The sequence below is a fragment of the Bombina bombina genome, chromosome 7 (genome assembly GCF_027579735.1).
Source record: "Bombina bombina isolate aBomBom1 chromosome 7, aBomBom1.pri, whole genome shotgun sequence".
NCBI classification, from domain to species: Eukaryota; Metazoa; Chordata; class Amphibia; order Anura; family Bombinatoridae; genus Bombina; species Bombina bombina.
Genome location: NC_069505.1, coordinates 146737684 through 146761537, shown reverse-complemented (window position 1 = coordinate 146761537; position 23854 = coordinate 146737684). Strand labels below are relative to the sequence as shown.

The window sequence follows — 23854 nt, the reverse complement described above, 5'->3', positions numbered from 1 at the left end:
AGCTCTAGTAGAATGTGCTGTAATTCTTTCAGGAGGCTGCTGCCCAGCAGTCTCATAGGCTAACCGTATTATGCTACGAAGCCAAAAGGAGAGAGAGGTAGCCGAAGCTTTTTGACCTCTCCTCTGACCAGAATAAACGACAAACAGGGAAGACGTTTGTCGAAAATCCTTAGTTGCCTGTAGATAAAATTTCAGGGCACGGACTACATCTAGATTGTGTAGCAGACGTTCCTTTTTCGAAGAAGGATTAGGACACAAAGATGGAACCACAATCTCTTGATTGATATTCCTGTTAGTGACCACCTTAGGTAGGAACCCAGGTTTAGTACGCAGAACTACCTTGTCTGAATGAAAAATCAGATAAGGAGAATCACAATGTAAGGCAGATAACTCAGAGACTCTTCGAGCCAAGGAAATCGCCATTAAAAACAGAACTTTCCAAGATAACAACTTGATATCAATGGAATGAAGGGGTTCAAACGGAACCCCCTGTAAAACATTAAGAACTAAGTTCAAACTCCATGGTGGAGCAACAGTTTTAAACACAGGCTTGATCCTAGCTAAAGCCTGACAAAAAGCTTGAACGTCCGGAACTTCTGACAGACGTTTGTGTAAAAGAATGGACAGAGCTGAAATCTGTCCCTTTAAGGAACTAGCGGATAAACCCTTTTCTAAACCTTCTTGTAGAAAAGACAATATCCTCGGAATCCTAACCTTACTCCATGAGTAACTCTTGGATTCGCACCAATATAAGTATTTGCGCCATATCTTATGGTAAATCTTTCTGGTAACAGGCTTCCTAGCCTGTATTAAGGTATCAATAACTGACTCAGAAAAACCACGTTTTGATAACATCAAGCGTTCAATTTCCAAGCAGTCAGCTTCAGAGAAATTAGATTTTGATGTTTGAAGGGACCCTGGATCAGAAGGTCCTGTTTCAGAGGTAGCGACCAAGGTGGACAGGATAACATGTCCACTAGATCTGCATACCAAGTCCTGCATGGCCATGCAGGCGCTATTAGAATCACTGATGCTCTCTCCTGTTTGATTCTGGCAATCAATCGAGGAAGCATCGGGAAGGGTGGAAACACATAAGCCATCCCGAAGGTCCAAGGTGCTGTCAAAGCATCTATCAGAACCGCTCCCGGATCCCTGGATCTGGACCCGTAACGAGGAAGCTTGGCGCTCTGTCGAGACGCCATGAGATCTATCTCTGGTTTGCCCCAACGTTGAAGTATTTGGGCAAAGACCTCCGGATGAAGTTCCCACTCCCCCGGATGAAAAGTCTGACGACTTAAGAAATCCGCCTCCCAGTTCTCCACTCCCGGGATGTGGATTGCTGACAGGTGGCAAGAGTGAGACTCTGCCCAGCGAATTATCTTTGATACTTCCATCATTGCTAGGGAGCTTCTTGTCCCTCCCTGATGGTTGATGTAAGCTACAGTCGTGATGTTGTCTGACTGAAACCTGATGAACCCCCGAGTTGTTAACTGGGGCCAAGCCAGAAAGGCATTGAGAACTGCTCTCAATTCCAGAATGTTTATTGGTAGGAGACTCTCCTCCTGATTCCATTGTCCCTGAGCCTTCAGAGAATTCCAGACAGCGCCCCAACCTAGTAGGCTGGCGTCTGTTGTTACAATTGTCCAGTCCGGCCTGCTGAATGGCATCCCCCTGGACAGATGTGGCAGAGAAAGCCACCATAGAAGAGAATTTCTGGTCTCTTGATCCAGATTCAGAGTAGGGGACAAGTCTGAGTAATCCCCATTCCACTGACTTAGCATGCACAATTGCAGCGGTCTGAGATGTAGGCGTGCAAAGGGTACTATGTCCATTGCTGCTACCATTAAGCCGATCACCTCCATGCATTGAGCTACTGACGGGTGTTGAATGGAATGAAGGACACGGCATGCATTTTGAAGCTTTGTTAACCTGTCTGTCAGGTAAATCTTCATTTCTACAGAATCTATAAGAGTCCCCAAGAAGGGAACTCTTGTGAGTGGAAAGAGAGAACTCTTCTTTTCGTTCACCTTCCATCCATGCGACCTTAGAAATGCCAGTACTAACTCTGTATGAGACTTGGCAGTTTGAAAGCTTGAAGCTTGTATCAGAATGTCGTCTAGGTACGGAGCTACCGCAATTCCTCGCGGTCTTAGTACCGCCAGAAGAGCACCCAGAACCTTTGTGAAGATTCTCGGAGCCGTAGCCAATCCGATTGGAAGAGCTACAAACTGGTAATGCCTGTCTAAAAAGGCAAACCTTAGATACCGGTAATGATCTTTGTGAATCGGTATGTGAAGGTAAGCATCCTTTAAATCCACTGTGGTCATGTACTGACCCTTTTGGATCATGGGTAAAATTGTCCGAAAAGTTTCCATTTTGAACGATGGAACTCTTAGGAATTTGTTTAGGATCTTTAAATCCAAGATTGGCCTGAAAGTTCCCTCTTTTTTGGGAACCACAAACAGATTTGAGTAAAACCCTTGTCCTTGTTCCGACCGCGGAACCGGATGGATCACTCCCATTAATAAAAGATCTTGTACGCAGCGTAGAAACGCCTCTTTCTTTATTTGGTTTGTTGACAACCTTGACAGATGAAATCTCCCTCTTGGGGGAGAGAATTTGAAGTCTAGAAGGTATCCCTGAGATATGATCTCTAACGCCCAGGGATCCTGGACATCTCTTGCCCAAGCCTGGGCGAAGAGAGAAAGTCTGCCCCCCACTAGATCCGTTCCCGGATCGGGGGCCCTCGATTCATGCTGTCTTAGGGGCAGCAGCAGGTTTCCTGGCCTGCTTGCCCTTGTTCCAGGACTGGTTAGGTCTCCAGCCTTGTCTGTAGCGAGCAACAGCTCCTTCCTGTTTTGGTGCAGAGGAAGTTGATGCTGCTCCTGCTTTGAAATTACGAAAGGAACGAAAATTAGACTGTCTAGCCTTAGGTTTGGCTCTGTCTTGAGGCAGGGCATGGCCTTTACCTCCTGTAATGTCAGCGATAATTTCTTTCAACCCGGGCCCGAATAAGGTCTGCCCTTTGAAAGGTATATTAAGCAATTTAGATTTAGAAGTAACGTCAGCTGACCAGGATTTTAGCCACAGTGCTCTGCGTGCCTGAATGGCGAATCCGGAATTCTTAGCCGTAAGTTTAGTTAAATGTACTACGGCATCTGAAATAAATGAGTTAGCTAACTTAAGGGCTTTAAGCTTGTGTGTAATCTCATCTAATGGAGCTGATTCAAGTGTCTCTTCCAGAGACTCAAACCAAAATGCTGCTGCAGCCGTGACAGGCGCAATGCATGCAAGAGGTTGCAATATAAAACCTTGTTGAACAAACATTTTCTTAAGGTAACCCTCTAACTTTTTATCCATTGGATCTGAAAAGGCACAGCTATCCTCCACCGGGATAGTGGTACGCTTAGCTAAAGTAGAAACTGCTCCCTCCACCTTAGGGACCGTTTGCCATAAGTCCCGTGTGGTGGCGTCTATTGGAAACATCTTTCTAAATATCGGAGGGGGTGAGAACGGCACACCGGGTCTATCCCACTCCTTAGTAACAATTTCAGTAAGTCTCTTAGGTATAGGAAAAACGTCAGTACTCGCCGGTACCGCAAAATATTTATCCAACCTACACATTTTCTCTGGTATTGCAACTGTGTTACAATCATTCAGAGCCGCTAACACCTCCCCTAGTAATACACGGAGGTTTTCCAGCTTAAATTTAAAATTTGAAATATCTGAATCCAGTTTGTTTGGATCAGAACCGTCACCCGCAGAATGAAGCTCTCCGTCCTCATGTTCTGCAAATTGTGACGCAGTGTCTGACATGGCCCTAATATTATCAGCGCACTCTGTTCTCACCCCAGAGTGATCACGCTTACCTCTTAGTTCTGGTAATTTAGCCAAAACTTCAGTCATAACAGTAGCCATATCCTGTAATGTGATTTGTAATGGCCGCCCAGATGTACTCGGCGCTACAATATCACGCACCTCCCGAGCGGGAGATGCAGGTACTGACACGTGAGGCGAGTTAGTCGGCATAACTCTCCCCTCGTTGTTTGGTGAAATACGTTCAATTTGTACAGATTGACTTTTATTTAAAGTAGCATCAATACAGTTAGTACATAAATTTCTATTGGGCTCCACTTTGGCTTTAGCACATATAGCACAGATATCTTCCTCTGAATCAGACATGTTTAACACACTAGCAAATAAACTAGCAACTTGGAAATACTTTTCAAGTAATTTACTATAATATGAAAACGTACTGTGCCTATAAGAAGCACAGAAAAAGTTATGACAGTTGAAAATTAATAAACTGAAAAGTTATAGCATCAAATCTTTGTAAAAAACACAATTTTAGCAAAGGATTGCTCCCATTAGCAAAGGATAACTAACCCTGATAGCAGAAAAAAATACAGAAATAAACGTTTTTTTATCACAGTCAACTACAATCTCACAGCTCTGCTGTGAGTGATTACCTCCCTCAAAACAAGTTTTGAAGACCCCTGAGTTCTGTAGAGATGAACCGGATCATGCAGGGAAGACAATAAACTTCTGACTGAATTTTTTGATGCGTAGCAAAAGCGCCAAAAAAGGCCCCTCCCCCTCAAACATAACAGTGAGAGAGATCAGTAAACTGTCATAAATTAAATAAAACGACTGCCAAGTGGAAAAAAATAGTGCCCAAAACATTTTTTCACCCAGTACCTCAGAAAATTAAACGATTTTACATGCCAGCAAAAAACGTTTAACATTAATAAATTGAGTGTTATTAAAAGCCTGTTGCTAGTCCCTGCAAATTAGGCTAAAGTGCCATTCCCCAGAATACTGAAGTGTAAAATATACATACATGACAGCCTGATACCAGTTGCTGCTACTGCATTTAAGGCTGAGTTTACATTATATCGGTATGGCAGAATTTTCTCATCAATTCCATTGTCAGAAAATAATAAGCTGCTACATACCTCTTTGCAGATTAATCTGCCCGCTGTCCCCTGATCTGAAGTTTACCTCTCCTCAGATGGCCGAGAAACAGCAATATGATCTTAACTACTCCGGCTAAAATCATAGAAAAACTCAGGTAGATTCTTCTTCAAATTCTACCAGAGAAGGAATAACACACTCCGGTGCTATTATAAAATAACAAACTTTTGATTGAAGGTATGAAACTAAGTATAATCACCACAGTCCTCTCACACATCCTATCTATTCGTTGGGTGCAAGAGAATGACTGGTAATGGCAGTTAGGGGAGGAGCTATATAGCAGCTCTGCTGGGTGAATCCTCTTGCACTTCCTGTTGGGGAGGAGTTAATATCCCATAAGTAATGGATGATCCGTGGACTGGATACACTTAACAAGAGAAAATACATCTAGATGTTATTCTCAGACTAATCTTTTCTTTGAATGCTTCATTCTAGCTAGCATTTATTTAGTTTTTGCCAGGCATATTTTTGACCAACAGAAATAAAAATATGATCCCCATACTATAAACTGAGGCAGATATTTCTTCTGTTTGTAGATGGGATACTTGAAGGGATAGTTTACCCTAAATTTTTCTCCTCTTTAATTTGTTTACTTTATTTCTGTATTTGAAATAGCTGTTTTTTCCTGTGGTATCCCAACCTATTCTGAAAGTATCTATACTTACGTATAGGTTAAAGAAAACCTGTGTAAACATAGCCAGCAGAAGAAATTACACTCCCAGTAGGAGGTAGAAGAGATAAGCAAAAACAGTATTGGGCTTTGGTTTGCAAATATAATATAAAGAAGTGGTTTTGTGTACAGAACATGATAAAGTAAGGATATCTAATTTTCATTGAAGCTCAACCCATTTTGATGGGTTAGGGTATCAAAGAACAAAACCTGCTATTTTAAATATAAAAATAAATCAAAATGAGCAATTTTGTATATTTTATACTCTGCAGCTGGTATAACAAAGTGAAAACACATTAAAAAGGTAAAAATACTTTTACAGTACACTGACTCTTTAAATGAAGGTCAATTTGTTCATTACAGATGCAGTGAACTTCCTGCCATCATTCAGGGAATAACAAGGCTGTATTTTGTTGGCGTGTACATATTTACCACCTTTTTACAAGGGTTATTAAACATTTTGAGATAATAAAAATGTTTATGCCTAGTATAGCAATTTGATTGTACACTGCAGCCTTCACATGTCTAACTATACCACATCTCTATCCCTAACTAGTCTAAGCAAAAGGCAATCCGATAAAACATTGCAAAACAAATGCAGGTTGCAAACAAAATGCCAGTGGCAATCCTTGCCTACTCATACATTGTTGGTATGTTAATTTATTGCAAGCCTACATGTGTTGTAGCTATACGGTTTTATGATCCTTTAATACAGGATAGTAAAAGCAAAAAATCTATTTTTCATGCTACTACCAGTTGTACATTTATAAGTGAATGTAATGTTTTATACAGATCATTAAAGGGATAGAAAAGTCAAAACTAAACTTGCATGATTCGGCTAGAGCATGTAATTTTAAGACACTTCTTGTTGAAAAAGAATATGCACATATCCTACACTAGTGGGAGCTTGCTGCGGATTGGTGCCTGCACACATTTGTCTCTTGTGATTGGCTAACTAGATGTGTTCAGCTAGCTGTCAATAGTGCAATGCTGTCCCTTCAGCAATGGATAACAAGAGAATGACGCAAATTTGTTAATAGAAGTAAATTGGAAGGTTGTTTAAAATTATATGTTCTATCCAAATCATAAAAGAAAATTGTTGGGGATTCCTGTCCCTTTAAACACTCTAATGGCCACACCACCCAGCAGATATTACTGATCACCTGGCTAAAATGTAAGCCAATACTAGCATAAATTAGCTAATATTAAAAGTTTTCAATGTTTGTTGCACAAAATATCATCAATCCAATTTATGTTAAATTATGCAATTTGTGTGCGCTTTGGATAGCTTAGGTAACATTTAAGAATAACAGAAAATGTTATAATTTTGCAAACTACTACAGTGCCCCCACTCGGCTACTTCATAATGCCACCAGACTGGCAAAATGTTCTGTGAAGAACACGGCAACTATTTGTGCTTGGTAACATTAGAGAAACGCCGTTTGCTTCCGGGCCTTCAAAAACTGTCAGTGACAATGGATGTACCTGGTACCTCCTTGGTCTAATTGAGTGCAGGAAGCGATTGCGATCGCTTCCAGCAGCTTTCAGGGTATTGCAGTGATGCCCTGATATTGAGGCATCCCTGCAATACCCTTTTTCAAGCATCCAATGCAGAGAGAGAGACACTCTGTGGCCCTCTCTGCACTGGTATTGATGGTGCCAATCGTTGGTGGGTGGAAGCGTAGCAGGGAGGCTGGTGGGCGGCCCATCGCTACTCTGCATCCGGTTCCTGTATGTGCAATGTGCACGCCGGGTGCGTGGGGGGGGGGGGGGGGGGGGGGGCTGCGGGGGTGCTCGCGCGCAGTAACCACTGCCACCAATGATTCCTGAATTGCAGAGTGAGAGGGAGGGGGGGAAAAATATATATATCTGGGAGGGGGGTATTGGGGGGGGGGGGGCAGCTACACAACAGAAAAATCTATCATTTATAAAAATAAAAAAAAACAGAATTTATGCTTACCTGATAAATTACTTTCTCCAACGGTGTGTCCGGTCCACGGCGTCATCCTTACTTGTGGGATATTCTCTTCCCCAACAGGAAATGGCAAAGAGCCCAGCAAAGCTGGTCACATCATCCCTCCTAGGCTCCGCCTTCCCCAGTCATTCGACCGACGTAAAGGAGGAATATGCATAGGAGAAATCATATGATACCGTGGTGACTGTAGTTAGAGAAAATAATTCATCAGACCTGATTAAAAAACCAGGGCGGGCCGTGGACCGGACACACCGTTGGAGAAAGTAATTTATCAGGTAAGCATAAATTCTGTTTTCTCCAACATAGGTGTGTCCGGTCCACGGCGTCATCCTTACTTGTGGGAACCAATACCAAAGCTTTAGGACACGGATGATGGGAGGGAGCAAATCAGGTCACCTAAATGGAAGGCACCACGGCTTGCAAAACCTTTCTCCCAAAAACAGCCTCCGAAGAAGCAAAAGTATCAAATTTGTAAAATTTGGTAAAAGTGTGCAGTGAAGACCAAGTCGCTGCCTTACATATCTGATCAACAGAAGCCTCGTTCTTGAAGGCCCATGTGGAAGCCACAGCCCTAGTGGAGTGAGCTGTGATTCTTTCAGGAGGCTGCCGTCCGGCAGTCTCATAAGCCAATCGGATGATGCTTTTAAGCCAAAAAGAGAGAGAGGTAGAAGTTGCTTTTTGACCTCTCCTTTTACCAGAATAAACAACAAACAAGGAAGATGTTTGTCTGAAATCCTTTGTAGCCTCTAAATAGAATTTTAGAGCACGAACTACATCCAAATTGTGCAACAAACGTTCCTTCTTTGAAACTGGATTCGGACACAAAGAAGGCACGACTATCTCCTGGTTAATATTTTTGTTAGAAACAACTTTCGGAAGAAAACCAGGTTTAGTACGCAAAACTACCTTATCTGCATGGAACACCAGATAAGGAGGAGAACACTGCAGAGCAGATAACTCTAAAACTCTTCTAGCAGAAGAAATTGCAACCAAGAACAAAACTTTCCAAGATAATAACTTAATATCTACGGAATGTAAGGGTTCAAACGGAACCCCTTGAAGAACTGAAAGAACTAAATTGAGACTCCAAGGAGGAGTCAAAGGTTTGTAAACAGGCTTGATTCTAACCAGAGCCTGAACAAAAGCTTGAACATCTGGCACAGCCGCCAGCTTTTTGTGAAGTAAAACAGATAAAGCAGAAATCTGTCCCTTCAAAGAACTTGCAGATAATCCTTTCTCCAAACCCTCTTGTAGAAAGGATAGAATCTTAGGAATTTTTATCTTGTTCCATGGGAATCCTTTAGATTCGCACCAACAGATATATTTTTTCCATACTTTATGGTAAATTTTTCTAGTTACAGGCTTTCTAGCCTGAATAAGAGTATCAATGACAGAATCTGAGAACCCACGCTTTGATAAAATCAAGCGTTCAATCTCCAAGCAGTCAGTTGGAGTGAGGCCAGATTCGGATGTTCGAACGGACCTTGAACAAGAAGGTCCCGTCTCAAAGGTAGCTTCCATGGTGGAGCCGATGACATATTCACCAGGTCTGCATACCAAGTTCTGCGTGGCCACGCAGGAGCTATCAAGATCACCGAAGCCCTCTCCTGAATGATCCTGGCTACCAGCCTGGGAATGAGAGGAAACGGTGGGAATACATAAGCTAGGTTGAAGGTCCAGGGCGCTACTAGTGCATCTACTAGAGTCGCCTTGGGATCCCTGGATCTGGACCCGTAGCAAGGAACCTTGAAGTTCTGACGAGACGCCATCAGATCCATGTCTGGAATGCCCCATAATTGAGTTATTTGGGCAAAGATTTCCGGATGGAGTTCACACTCCCCCGGATGAAATGTCTGACGACTCCGAAAATCCGCTTCCCAATTTTCCACTCCTGGGATGTGGATTGCAGACAAGTGGCAGGAGTGAATCTCCGCCCATTGAATTACTTTGGTCACTTCTTCCATTGCCAGGGAACTCCTTGTTCCCCCCTGATGGTTGATATATGCAACAGTCGTCATGTTGTCTGATTGAAACCTTATGAATTTGGCCTTTGCTAGTTGAGGCCAAGCCTTGAGAGCATTGAATATCGCTCTCAGTTCCAGAATGTTTATCGGGAGAAGAGATTCTTCCCGAGACCATAGACCCTGAGCTTTCAGGGGTTCCCAGACCGCGCCCCAGCCCACCAGACTGGCGTCGGTCGTGACAATGACCCACTCTGGTCTGTGGAAGCTCATCCCTTGTGACAGGTTGTCCAGGGTCAGCCACCAACAGAGTGAATCTCTGGTCCTCTGATCTACTTGGATCGTCGGGGACAAGTCTGTATAATCCCCATTCCACTGTCTGAGCATGCACAGTTGTAATGGTCTTAGATGAAGTCGCGCAAAAGGAACTATGTCCATTGCCGCAACCATCAAACCTATTACTTCCATGCACTGCGCTATGGAAGGAAGAAGAACAGAATGAAGTACTTGACAAGAGCTTAGAAGTTTTGATTTTCTGGCCTCTGTCAGAAAAATCTTCATTTCTAAGGAGTCTATTATTGTTCCCAAGAAGGGAACTCTTGTCGACGGGAATAGAGAACTTTTTTCTACGTTCACTTTCCACCCGTGAGATCTGAGAAAGGCTAGGACAATGTCCGTATGAGCCTTTGCTTGTGGCAGAGACGACGCTTGAATCAGTATGTCGTCCAAGTAAGGTACTACTGCAATGCCCCTTGGCCTTAGCACCGCTAGAAGGGACCCTAGTACCTTTGTGAAAATTCTTGGAGCAGTGGCTAATCCGAATGGAAGTGCCACAAACTGGTAATGCTTGTCCAGAAAGGCGAACCTTAGGAACCGATGATGTTCCTTGTGGATAGGAATATGTAGATACGCATCCTTTAAATCCACCGTGGTCATGAATTGACCTTCCTGGATGGTAGGAAGAATTGTCCGAATGGTTTCCATTTTGAACTATGGAACCCTGAGAAATTTCTTTAGGATCTTGAGATCCAAAATTGGCCTGAATGTTCCCTCTTTTTTGGGAACTATGAACAGATTGGAGTAAAACCCCATCCCTTGTTCTCTTAATGGAACAGGATGAATCACTCCCATTTTTAACAGGTCTTCTACACAATGTAAGAATGCCTGTCTTTTTATTTGGTCTGAAGACAATTGAGACCTGTGGAACCTTCCCCTTGGGGGTAGTTCCTTGAATTCCAGGAGATAACCTTGAGAAACTATTTCTAGCGCCCAAGGATCCTGAACATCTCTTGCCCAAGCCTGAGCGAAGAGAGAGAGTCTGCCCCCCACCAGATCCGGTCCCGGATCGGGGGCCAACATCTCATGCTGTCTTAGTAGCGGTAGCAGGTTTCTTGACCTGCTTACCTTTGTTCCAGCCTTGCATCGGTCTCCAGGCTGGCTTGGTTTGAGAAGAATTACCCTCTTGCTTAGAGGATGTAGAATTTGAGGCTGGTCCGTTTCTGCGAAAGGGACGAAAATTAGTTTTATTTTTAGCCTTAAAAGACCTATCCTGAGGAAGGGCGTGGCCCTTTCCCCCAGTGATGTCTGAAATAATCTCTTTCAAGTCAGGGCCAAACAGCGTTTTCCCCTTGAAAGGGATGTTAAGCAATTTGTTCTTGGAGGACACATCCGCTGACCAAGACTTTAGCCAAAGCGCTCTGCGCGCCACAATAGCAAAACCTGAATTTTTCGCCGCTAATCTAGCTAATTGCAAAGTGGCGTCTAAGGTAAAAGAGTTAGCCAATTTAAGTGCTTGAACTCTGTCCATAACCTCCTCATAAGAAGATGCTTTATTGAGCGACTTTTCTAGTTCTTCGAACCAGAAACACGCTGCTGTAGTGACAGGAACAATGCATGAAATTGGTTGTAGAAGGTAACCTTGCTGAACAAACATCTTTTTAAGCAAACCCTCTAATTTTTTATCCATAGGATCTTTGAAAGCACAACTATCTTCTATAGGGATAGTGGTGCGTTTGTTTAGAGTAGAAACCGCCCCCTCGACCTTGGGGACTGTCTGCCATAAGTCCTTCCTGGGGTCGGCCATAGGAAATAATTTCTTAAATATAGGGGGAGGGACAAAAGGTATGCCGGGCCTTTCCCATTCTTTATTTACAATGTCCGCCACCCGCTTGGGTATAGGAAAAGCTTCGGGGGGCACCGGGACCTCTAGGAACTTGTCCATCTTACATAATTTCTCTGGAATGACCAAATTGTCACAATCATCCAGAGTAGATAACACCTCCTTAAGCAGAGCGCGGAGATGTTCCAATTTAAATTTGAATGTAATAACGTCAGGTTCAGCTTGTTGAGAAATTTTTCCTGAATCTGAAATTTCTCCCTCAGACAAAACCTCCCTGGCCCCTTCAGACTGGTGTAAGGGCATGTCAGAACCATTATCATCAGCGTCCTCATGCTCTTCAGTATCTAAAACAGAGCAGTCGCGCTTTCGCTGATAAGTGGGCATTTTGGCTAAAATGTTTTTAATAGAATTATCCATTACAGCCGTTAATTGTTGCATAGTAAGGAGGATTGGCGCACTAGATGAACTAGGGACCTCCTGAGTGGGCAAGACTGGTGTAGACATAGAAGGAGATGATGCAGTACCATGCTTACTCCCCTCACTTAAGGAATCATTTTGGGCAACATTATTATCAGTGGCATCATTGTCCCTACTTTGTTTGTCACATTCATCACATATATTTAAATGGAGAGGAACCTTGGCTTCCGAACATACAGAACATCGTCTATCTGATGGTTCAGACATGTTAATAGGCATAAACTTGATAACAAAGCACAAAAAACGTTTTAAAATAAAACCGTTACTGTCACTTTAAATTTTAAACTGAACACACTTTATTACTGAATATGTGAAAAAGTATGAAGGAATTGTTCAAAATTCACCAAAATTCCACCACAGTGTCTTAAAGCCTTAAAAGTATTGCACACCAAATTTGAAAGCTTTAACTCTTAAAATAACGGAACCGGAGCCGTTTTTACATTTAACCCCTATACAGTCCCTGGTATCTGCTTTGCTGAGACCCAACCAAGCCCAGAGGGGAATACGATACCAAATGACGCCTCCAATAAGCTTTTTCAGTGGATCTGAGCTCCTCACACATGCATCTGCATGCCTTGCTTCTCAAAAACAACTGCGCACTAGTGGCGCGAAAATGAGGCTCTGCCTATGACTAGAAAAGGCCCCCAGTGAAAAAGGTGTCCAATACAGTGCCTGCCGTTTTTTTTAACACAATTCCTAAGATTAAAATAACTCTTCAAAGTTATAAACCATTAAATATGTTTATAAAGTAATCGTTTTAGCCCAGAAAAATGTCTACCAGTCTTTAAAGCCCTTGTGAAGCCCTTTATTCTTATATTTAAAACTAAGAAAATGGCTTACCGGATCCCATAGGGAAAATGACAGCTTCCAGCATTACCAAGTCTTGTTAGAAATGTGTCATACCTCAAGCAGCAAAAGTCTGCTCACTGTTTCCCCCAACTGAAGTTAATTCATCTCAACAGTCCTGTGTGGAAACAGCCATCGATTTTAGTAACGGTTGCTAAAATCATCTTCCTCATACAAACAGAAATCTTCATCTCTTTTCTGTTTCAGAGTAAATAGTACATACCAGCACTATTTTAAAATAACAAACTCTTGATTGAAGAATAAAACTACATTTAAACACCAAAAAACTCTAAGCCATCTCCGTGGAGATGTTGCCTGTGCAACGGCAAAGAGAATGACTGGGGAAGGCGGAGCCTAGGAGGGATCATGTGACCAGCTTTGCTGGGCTCTTTGCCATTTCCTGTTGGGGAAGAGAATATCCCACAAGTAAGGATGACGCCGTGGACCGGACACACCTATGTTGGAGAAAAAATACTTTGTTTTTGGGGGCAAACTGGGTACTGGCAGACAGCTGACAGTACCCAAGATGGAGGCAAATAGGTAGCGGGGGGAGGTCAATCACACTTGAACAGATATTTAAATAATAAAATAATAATAATAAATATTTAATATTTTAGTACTGGCAGACTTTCTGCCAGTACTCAACATGGCGGGGACAATTGTGGGGTGGGGGAGGGAAGAGATCCGTTTGTGAGGGATCAGGGGGTCTGATGTGTCAGGTGGGACGCTGATCTCTACACTAAAGCTAAATTTAACCCTGCAAGCTCCCTACAAGCTACCTAATTAACCCCTTCACTGCTGGGCATAATACAAGTGTGGTGCGCAGCGGCATTTAGTGGCCTTCTAATTGCCAAAAAGCAATGCCAAAGCCATATATGTCTGCTATTACTGAACAAAGGGGATCCCAGAGAAGCATTTACAACCATTTGTGCCATAATTGCACAAACTGTTTGCAAATAATTTCAGTGAGAAACCTAAAGTTTGTGACAAAATTTGTGAAAAAGTGAACGATTTTTTTTTTTATTTGATCGCATTTGGCGGTGAAATGGTGGCATGAAATATACCAAAATGGGCCTAGATCAATACTTTGGGTTGTCTTAAAATTATATATATATACACACACACATGTCAAGGGATATTCAGGGATTCCGGACAGATATCAGTGTTCCAATGTAACTAGCGCTAATTTTGAAACAAGTGGTTTGGCAATAGCAAAGTGCTACTTGTACTTATTGCCCTATAACTTGCAAGCAAAGAACATGTAAACATTGAGTATTTCTAAACTCAGGACAAAATTTAGAAACTATTTAGCATGGGTGTTTTTTGGTGGTTGTAGATGTGTAACAGATTTTAGGGGTCAAAGTTAGAAAAAGTATGTTTTTTCCATTTTTTCCTCATATTTTATAAAACAAATTTATAGTAAATTATAAGATATGATGAAAATAATGGTATCTTTAGAAAGTCCATTTAATGGCGAGAAAAACGGTATATAATAATATGTGTGGGTACAGTAAAGGAGTAAGAGGAAAATTATAGCTAAACTCAAACACTGCAGAAATGTAAAAATAGCCTTGGTCCCAAACGGTCAGAAAATGGAAAAGTGCTGTGGTCCTTAAGGGGTTAAAGCTGCCTAGGTACATCTTACAAGCAATAACAGCACTAACCCAGCCCACGCTGGTCTCTGATCTTAGTATAACCAGCTGTCACATGCCGCTGTGTTGTCTCCCTGACTTTCTGCCACAATAGCATTATTGACAGATATTTGCAAATTTTCCTGTGAGTATTATGTAAATAGATAGACAGATACACAGATAGATAACATTTATATAGAGAATGCAAATGTGGGGGGGGCAGAATGGAGAAAGAAAGAAAGATATTTGATTTCCAGGTAGAATACACCTACTAAAGACTACAGAGTTTTGAAAGTATTGAAAATATCTATAATTGTCCAACAATTATTGTCATATCCCCTCCTAAATCATAAACATTTAACAAAAAATAAAAATAAAATGGGTTTTCCTTACCTCTGAGTTTCCCGGCAATTCCGAATCTGCATTTGAATTGATTTCATATAAAGTGCCATTGGCTTCCTCTCCTAAAATGAAGACAATTATTTTTTTAAATTGATTTGCAAAGTACATTAAGAAGAAAAAAAAAAATAGGATAAAAATATGAGACAGGAAAGAAGGCAAAAAAAAAACCACACACACTAAAACAATGTTAGCAAAACAGGATTAAGGTAATAATCTTTGCACAAAAGTTCAATGCATTGTACTGATTTCAAACACACAGCAATTACCAGTTGATAGACTGAAGGTGGTGGCAAAATATTTAGTTGCTTGACAACCAAAATATACCGCTAAACTAAATCACGTTCGATTTTGAATTAGTGAAGCAGTTTTAGTGATTCTAGATGTTTGTATGCAAAATATCTGCCTGTGCTATATGCAACACACATCTAGATGAAAGTATCACTTATTTTTCATTATAGTGTTTAAGTGTGGGCACCACATGTCCTAACATTTCTACAGCCGTGTGCTCTCCTAGGCAAATTCATGTGAAAGGTACAAGTTAGCTGAAGGAGGCTGCACACTGGGGGTTCACCATCCCACAGGGCAAGCTACTAACCCTTGTCACTAAATCATAATTCCCTTTTAAAGTGATGGTAAACTCTCCCCTTTATAAAATCAGATCTGGAATGTAAGAGCTATTTTAGATGAAGTTTAATTCATTAGCTGTAATGAAGATGCAGTATAACTTAGTTATTAATATAGATATGAAATTCAAATACTGCATGCTCCTCCGCCCACTTCAAAAGTAAAATTTTCTGTGAGCTAACAGATTGAATTGTTGTCCAATCAGCGCTCTCCCCATATGGCACTTTTGTTGTAGCTAGAGCATTGATTGGAGAGTAATTCAATCATTTAGCTGACAGGAAAATTGACTTTTGAAGTGGGTGGTGTAACGTGGGGTATTTGAATTTCATATCTATATTAATAACTAAGTTATAGCGCATCTTCATTGCACATGATCAATAAACCCCCATCTAAAATAGCGCTTACATTCCAGATCTGATTTTATAAAGGGGAGAGTTTACCATCACTTTAAAGGGACATCAAACAAACAAACACTCTGTGAGTGATACTCTAGTAGTTTATTTATAGCTGTCCCTAACAGAGCAGGAACCTACAGAAACCTAGGTTAGAACAAGGCTGCACCCATTGCATTATAGAGACTAAAACTTTATATAGCAGTGTGTATATGTATATAGATGTGCTTTCTCTCAGCCTAGTCCATTTTCTTTTTGAATCTTTAGCAAAACCAAAAAAGGTAGAGTGCAGCCTAGATTCAATGTAATTTTTTACTTCTTACAATGAATAACGCTTAAATCTGCAAACCACATATTAAAAGTATAAAACACATCACTACTGGGAGAAATCTCCCTCAATGGGTTTCAGCCGCTCAGTCTTAACTCTGTGTCCGTGTCACTTCAACGAATTGTAAGGTGGCCGGTGACTATGATCCATTCTGCATCATTTTAGTGTCACACTACGGGAAGCCGACATTTCAGTCTAACAGATCAGTTGTGATGCTGCCTTGTTCACGTTGGTGGGTGAATCAAAAGTTCTCCGGAGTCTACTACCTTGAGTTTAGGCTGAGCTCTGCCTTTTTCTGCTTTGCTATAGAACTTCTGTCCTGGGAATACATTTAATACAACCCATAGGAGAGCTGCGCCTGACCTCTCAGCTTTGTTTACATCGTGACTAAATGGACATTGTGCAATTGATTTTTCTTTGCATAAATGTTTTGTAGAGGATCCATTTATATAGCCCACCTGGTAGTGTTTTTGTAACAATGTTTACTTTTGCTTATTTTTTAATAACATTGCAACTCCTAACCAAGCCCAAAAGTATCAGATGTAGACTCAAGTCTAGAGATTCTTGCTTGCACCTGTTTGTGTAATGGGTCTTTTCATATGCAGGGGAGGGGGGGGGTCTGCTTTTCCTGCTTTCTCAGCCCATTTCAATGGGTATCTCAGCCTAACCTAATCAACAGTGCTAAACTGGGAGCTTCTAAGTAATTATTTAAAAGGTTTTAATACTGGATTTCTAGATCAGTATCTGTACATATGCTTCCTTATAGTAGTGTTTATTACATGCAGTTATATGAAAATGGGTGTACACTGTCCTTTTAAGTCAAGCACCTATCAAGGTATCATTTAAAAAGTAAACATTATTTACTCATCTTTATTTTTCATATACCATATTGCTTTACCTGGAACCTCACACTATTTAAAAAGGGAGATATTCTGTTTATAGACTCCATTATCTCTTTCCCACTTTTCAATCTGAATTAGCACTTTGTCCAGCTTTTACTGTATTTTTTTTTTTTTTTTAATCTTTAGCAGAATATTTAGGTCATACATACAGAGTCATATATGAAAGGAAAAAAAATAGAACAAATTACATTATACAATGTCTTGTTTTTTGTTTGTTTTTTAAATAAATCTTTGTTTCTATAATTTAACAGAAACATAAAGCGAACACATATTTAACATAAGAGACAGGACAAGTGAAACAATAGAAACATATATGTATTTTAACAATAATAAACAGAAGACAGATAGGACGATACAAAAACACAATATGTTAGTTGTGATTAGTACAATACCTGGAGAATCTGGATTCTGGAAGTCAGTGAGTATAGAAAAATCTTTAAACAAAGAAATATCAAGTTAAGTGTTAATATAAAGCATTATGTAGAACGTTACAAAGGTTTAGTAATATTAGATAATACTTTGACACAAACACAACAAAGCAGATTACATGAGATAACTAAACATTAAAGCAATGTACTAAAGTTTGACTACTTGTTAAAGTCAAAAAAGGGATATTGTTAAACATTCTAATTTGTTAGAATATATTTTTGCATTGCTGACCCTAGATGAACTCACAATAGGTATTACACATAGATAAATTCTCACCTGGGATTTGAAAATTTGCTGTTGCCTAGCAGTACACTTCTGCTGCTTAGCAGGGTCACACAGCCCCCCTGATTGGCTTAGTAGGTGTGCCCTCTTAAAGGGACAGTTTACTCAAAAAATTTCTCCCCTTTAATTTGTTCCCAATGATCCACTTTACCTGCTGGAGTGTATTAAATTGTTTACAAGTAGCTCCTTTACCCTTATATTGGCATTTGAAATTGTTGATTTAGCATGTGGTATCCCCACCTATTCTGAAAGTTTGTGGCCGCGCGTACCAGCTATAGAATTGCTTTGTAAACACAGCCAGCAGAAGAAATTACACTCCCAGTGCGATATAGCAGAGATAAGGTAATAAAATGTTGATTTTCCATTGTTCTCTCAAAGTACTGGTGATTGTTTTAAGGACAGATATAAGATAAAGAAGCAGGTATATTTGCACAATGTGATACAGTAATGAGATCGGATTATACCTACAAGCTCAACCCATTTTATTAGGTTGTGGCTTCAAAACACAAAATCAGAGCTTTAATATACACAAATAAGCCTTAAAAAGCTAATTTTCATACATATTTTACTCTGCAGTTGGTAAAAAAGCAATTGTAAACACATTAAGTGAAAAACTATTTTACAGTATACTGTCCCTTTAATATCGCACAAACCCACCAATCAATGGCTGTGTCCTGTTCCGGAGCTGCTCATCTCGTGTCAGTAATCCAAAAATTATATTCTCTAACAAATTAGAGCAGGGCTCAACAAACCCAGGAGCCTGAGAGCCACTGGCTCAAAGAATTTTACTCGCCATATATCTATATGCAAATACCACTGTCTGGATCATAATATTCTTGATGGCTCCTAAATTTTAAACAGATTTAGCGACCCATGAATTAGAGAATGTATTTTTTTGTATTAGAATGTCTTACTTAAAAAGGATAGTCTAGACAAAAATAAACTTCCATGATTCAGACAGAGCATGCCATTTTAAGCAACTTTCTAATTTACTCATATTATCAATTTTTCTTTGTTCTCTTGGTATCTTTATTTTAAAAAAACTGGAAAGTCTAAGAGCCGGACCATTTTTTGGTTCAGCACCTGATTGGATGGCTACATTTAGACACTGATAAACAAGCACTATCCAGGAGCTGAACCAAAAATGGGCTGGATTCTAAGCTTACATTCCAGCTTTTTAAAAATAAAGATATCAAGAGAACAAAGAAAAAATTGATAATAGGAGTAAATTAGAAAATTGCTTCCTCTATCTGAATCATACAAGTTTAATTTTGACTAGACTATCCCTTTAAAGGGACATAAAACATGTTGAGATCTGTGCATATCCTAAAAGGGCTAATAAATTAAAAAATAGTTTGCATAAAAAATAGTTTAAAAATTGGTGGCAAGTATTTTAAAATATTTTAAAAATAAGCTAAATTAATTACATAGCTTAGCTGCCTGGAATTGTATTTCAACTGAGTTCACAGCTTCTACCAAAAGAACAATAACGTTAAAAAAAATGTATAGTTTTGCTTATTTTTAAATAACATTGCTCTGATTTTCAGACTCCTAACCAAGCCCCAAAGTTTTATGAGAATACCGTCAGCTTGCTCCTGTTTGTGTAAAGGGTCTGTTCATATGCAAAAGAAGGGGGAGGGGGAGTGTCTTATTTCCCACTTGCAGTGGGCTTTCCAGCTACCTTTTCAACAGAGCTAAACTGAGAGCTTCTAAGTACGTTTTTAAACCATTTTATACTGGATTTTTATATCAGTATCTGTGCATCTTATTCTTTATAGTAGTGTCTATTACATGCAGTTATATGAAAATGAGTGTATACTGTCCCTTTAATTCTACTAATTAAACTGAGGCTCTATGAGGATAATTGATCTTTGCTCCCAATTTAGCACTAAGAACAATGCTATCTAGTATAGGCAGGAAGCTTATCTCTCAGGGCCAGTTAAAAAAAAAATGTTGCTAGTACATTGTACTGTCTGTTCACTAAAGAATAAGACAGTTTATAATAATGATGCTGGTATTTAAACTGTAGTCAGGTCAGACAGACATTGTTTTGTTCATGTTTTATAGGATGAGGCCCATTAACAGTACCTTATTATTGTTTGATTTAAGACCTTGCTTTATTTACAGGCACACTTAAAAGACTAAACATTTTATATAGATGCTTTTGGGCCTACTAGACAGAATCTTGTCAAATCATTATATCAGGGAGACAAAATGTAAAAAACACTAACCTCTAAAAATACTAGACATGAAGGTGCACACCTTAGTGGGAACGGTGGCTGTAACTAAGATATTCAAGATGAAAAAAAGACTGTTTCTTGTGTTTGTGAAATATGTAATGCCTTTGGTTCTCAGCCAGGTGTGTACACATACATACATACATACATACATAACTAATAACACACATTATTGTATTGTTCTTGAACATATTGAATATAAAAACATTTAAATATTTACAGTATAGGTTTGAAAAAAGTATGGGACCCCTAGGCTAATGACAAACACAAGCTAATTTGATTTGGAAATTGGCAAATCTGACGTCCAATTAATGAAACAAGATTGGAGGTGTAGGTTGGAGCTACTTAAAAAAAAATAAAAAAAAAAAAAATCAAACATTGTGAGTTTACCATTCTCAAAATACATTTGTTGATGTGAACCATGTCTCACAAAAAAAAGAGTTCTCAGAAGACCTGTGGTCAAGAATTGTTGCATTGCATAAAGCTGGAAAGGGTTACAAAGTTCTCTCAAAGAGCTAAGATATTCATCTGTCCACTGTTAGACAAATTGTTTATAAATGTAGATGATTTAGTACTGTGGCTACTCTCCCTAGAAGTGGCCTTCCAGCCAAGATGACTCAAAAGGGCACACTGCACAAATCTCAATGAGGTAAAGAACCCTTGAGTTACAGCTAAAAACCTTGAAGAAATAATTGGAACTGGTTAACATCTCTGTTAATGAGTCTACTATATGGAAAACATTGAACAGGCATGATGTTCATAGCAGGACACCAAAAAGAAAGCTGCTGCTTTGTCAAAAAAAAACATTGATGCACGCATGAGGTTTGCCAAAGACCATCTTGACAATCCACAACGCTACTCGAAAAATGTTTTGTGGACTGATGAAATTAAGGTTTGTTTGGGAAGAATTCACAACACTATGTATGGCGTAAATAGGGCACCACATACCAACATGAAAACATCATCCCAACGGTTAAGAGCAGTGGAGGCAGCATCATGATTTTGGGCTTTGCACCAGTTGAAGTTGGGTGATGCAGCAGGACATTGATCCTAAACATTGAAGTAAATGCACTACAGAATGGCTTCAAAAAAAGGAAATCCGCCTTTTGGAGTGGCCCAGTCAGAGCCCAGACCTTAACCCCATAGAGATTCTGCGGAATGACCTCAAGAGAGCTGTTCACACCAGACATCCTAAGAATATGGCTGAGCTGAAGCAGTTTTGCAAGGAAGAGAAGTCTAAAATTCATCCTGAAAATTGTGCAGGTCTAATCTGCAGCTACTGTAAACGCTTGGTTGAGGTTATTGCTGCCAAAGGAGGATCAACTAGCTATTAAATCCAAATGTTCACTTACTTTTTCCACAGCACTATTTAAAGGGATGTGTTCAATAAAGGCATGACAGATTATAATTGGTTGTGTATTTGTCTATACTTGTGACTTTGATGAAGATAAAAGATTTTAGGACCAGAAAACCAGCTAATTCCCAAGGGTTCACATACTTTTTCTTGCCACAAACAAAATATACTACAAATAGGTATCAACTCATAACACAAGTTATTAAATCTCAAAAACCATATAGCCTTGTGTCTAGAATGTTACTTCTTTCTAACAAATAAAACCAAATGCATTTTTATAAATGCAATCCCTCTTTAGTGCCTCCAAATCCAGCCCACCACAAATAAAATATGATTTCCAATGTTTTTTTTTTGTTTTTTTTATTTTAATAATGAAAATAGATCAACAATACATCCAGTTCAAAATAGGATACTCACATGTATCCGAGTAAATATATCAAAATTTTACATATATATTATATATCCCAAAGGGAAAAGGGGAGGGGGAGTCAGTTATACCCATCGAGCCAGCCTAGGTATCCATTATCATACATATTGGTATACATAAATATATTCAAACATCAAGAGAGTCCAATTAGCAACAGCAACAAAACGAGAAAAAAAAAAAGGATGATCACCTCCCTCCCCCCGCCCCACCCCCCCATCCACTCCGAGCCAATTGGGCCTCCCGCTCGGGGTTTTATCACTATAATTTTATATTAATAATACGTTCTATATTAACAGTGAAGTCTTTACCCTGGCTTAGGATAAAATCTTTCCAAACCCTTAAGTATGAATTATCTTTTTTCCTTTCTAGCCTGTAGTCATGGGCTGCGAGTATTGCAGTATCAGAAAGAAGTTTTTTTGCTTCCTTAACCGAGGGGACTCGAAGTTTGGACCAATTATCAAAAAGAAGTTTTCTAAGATTAAGTATCGCTGTTAGGATGAATCTCTTTTTATTCCCCCATGAAGAACAGGGGGTCAGTAAGATTATAGAGTTTATTGAAAACCTTACTTTAACACTTGTCATTTGTGAGAAAATATGCTACCTTATGCCAAAATTGGTTCACCTTCGGACACTCCCACAAGAGGTGTCCCAAATCTGGATCACTTAAGTGACACTTAATACAAAAATTCTTGACATTGCAATTCCACTTAGCTACCCGCCGCGGGGTGAGATAATCTCTATTAATGATCCTAAACTGCGTTTCTCTTAGATAAGTTGAAGGAGAAATGGATAATGTTGTCCTTAAACTATTTTCTAGTTGATCTATAGGGTCTATCAAACGTAATACTTTTCCCCAATGTAACCTTGCTCGTGCTATATATTTTTCTGTCTCCGCAGACCTTAGAATTTTATATATGGAGGATAGAGAACATTTTCCCCGTTTAAGATGATCCATTAATGGGTGTTCTTGGAAGATCTGGGGAAATAGATACAATAGCTTACGTATATAATCTTTAACTTGCAAGAAGTAAAACTTTTGTTTCTTCTGTACTGTAGGAAAAATATTTTGAAATTCTGCAAAATTATAAAGTTTTCTAGTCTTAAAATCGTAAAACTCTGCAACCGAAAGGACTTTAATAGGTGACCATAGACTAAAAGGATTAACTGAATTACCTAGTGGGAAATACCAGTTACCTTGAATAGGTAGCCATTTAGAGGCCGCAATAGAATGTCCTAGTAGCTTCATGGTATTTCTCCATGCTCTTAAGATATCTTTAAGTAAGGGATGGTTAGCAATTGTCTTGCCCAAAATCTTGTTTGATGCGTGTAATATAAAGCCCATAGAGTGGGGGGCACAAATCTGTTCTTCTAGATACCTATCAGATAAATTAAATGACTGAAACAGCCAGTCTATTGGAAGTCTTATTAAAGTTGCTAAATTATACCATTCCAAATTGGGTAGTGATAACCCCCCTCCCAAATATGGTTGGTACAGTATTTCTAGATTTATTCTGGGTTTCCTCCCACTCCACAGGAAGTAATGATTTCCAATGTTATATATTTTGTCCACCACTATTTTGTTAGCCCTCAAATTCTGTTCAGCCTGATGTGGCTAAAATAGAAATACCCTATTTTGGGGAGAACAATCTGGTTTAAATGGAATCCTTTCTAAAAGACTCGACTATCTGAAAATAAATAGCAACATAATACACATAATTTGCATTCTGAAAAAGCTGGGTGGCAATGTAATATTTTAACATTTTCTGCTATTCATAATTACTTAAATTATGCAATTAATGTGTGCTTTAGGGACACTAAACCCAA

The 23854-nt window shown here is 39.6% G+C and overlaps 1 protein-coding gene across 9 annotated transcripts in view; it reads right to left on the bottom strand.

The window, feature by feature from the left end:
• ANO5 (anoctamin 5) overlaps positions 1–23854 on the bottom strand; it is a 599368-nt gene that overhangs the window by 494243 nt on the left and 81271 nt on the right. For 5 of the 9 annotated variants that reach the window (XM_053720371.1, XM_053720372.1, XM_053720374.1 and 2 more), the window contains exons 2-3: positions 17694–17735; positions 15047–15117 (exon numbers count right to left, since the gene is read on the bottom strand). In XM_053720371.1, coding sequence (XP_053576346.1) covers positions 15047–15117; positions 17694–17735 — 113 coding nt within the window. The remainder of the gene's footprint in view (positions 1–15046; positions 15118–17693; positions 17736–23854) is intronic. The other 4 variants (XM_053720373.1, XM_053720377.1, XM_053720378.1 and 1 more) reach the window with 1 other exon arrangement.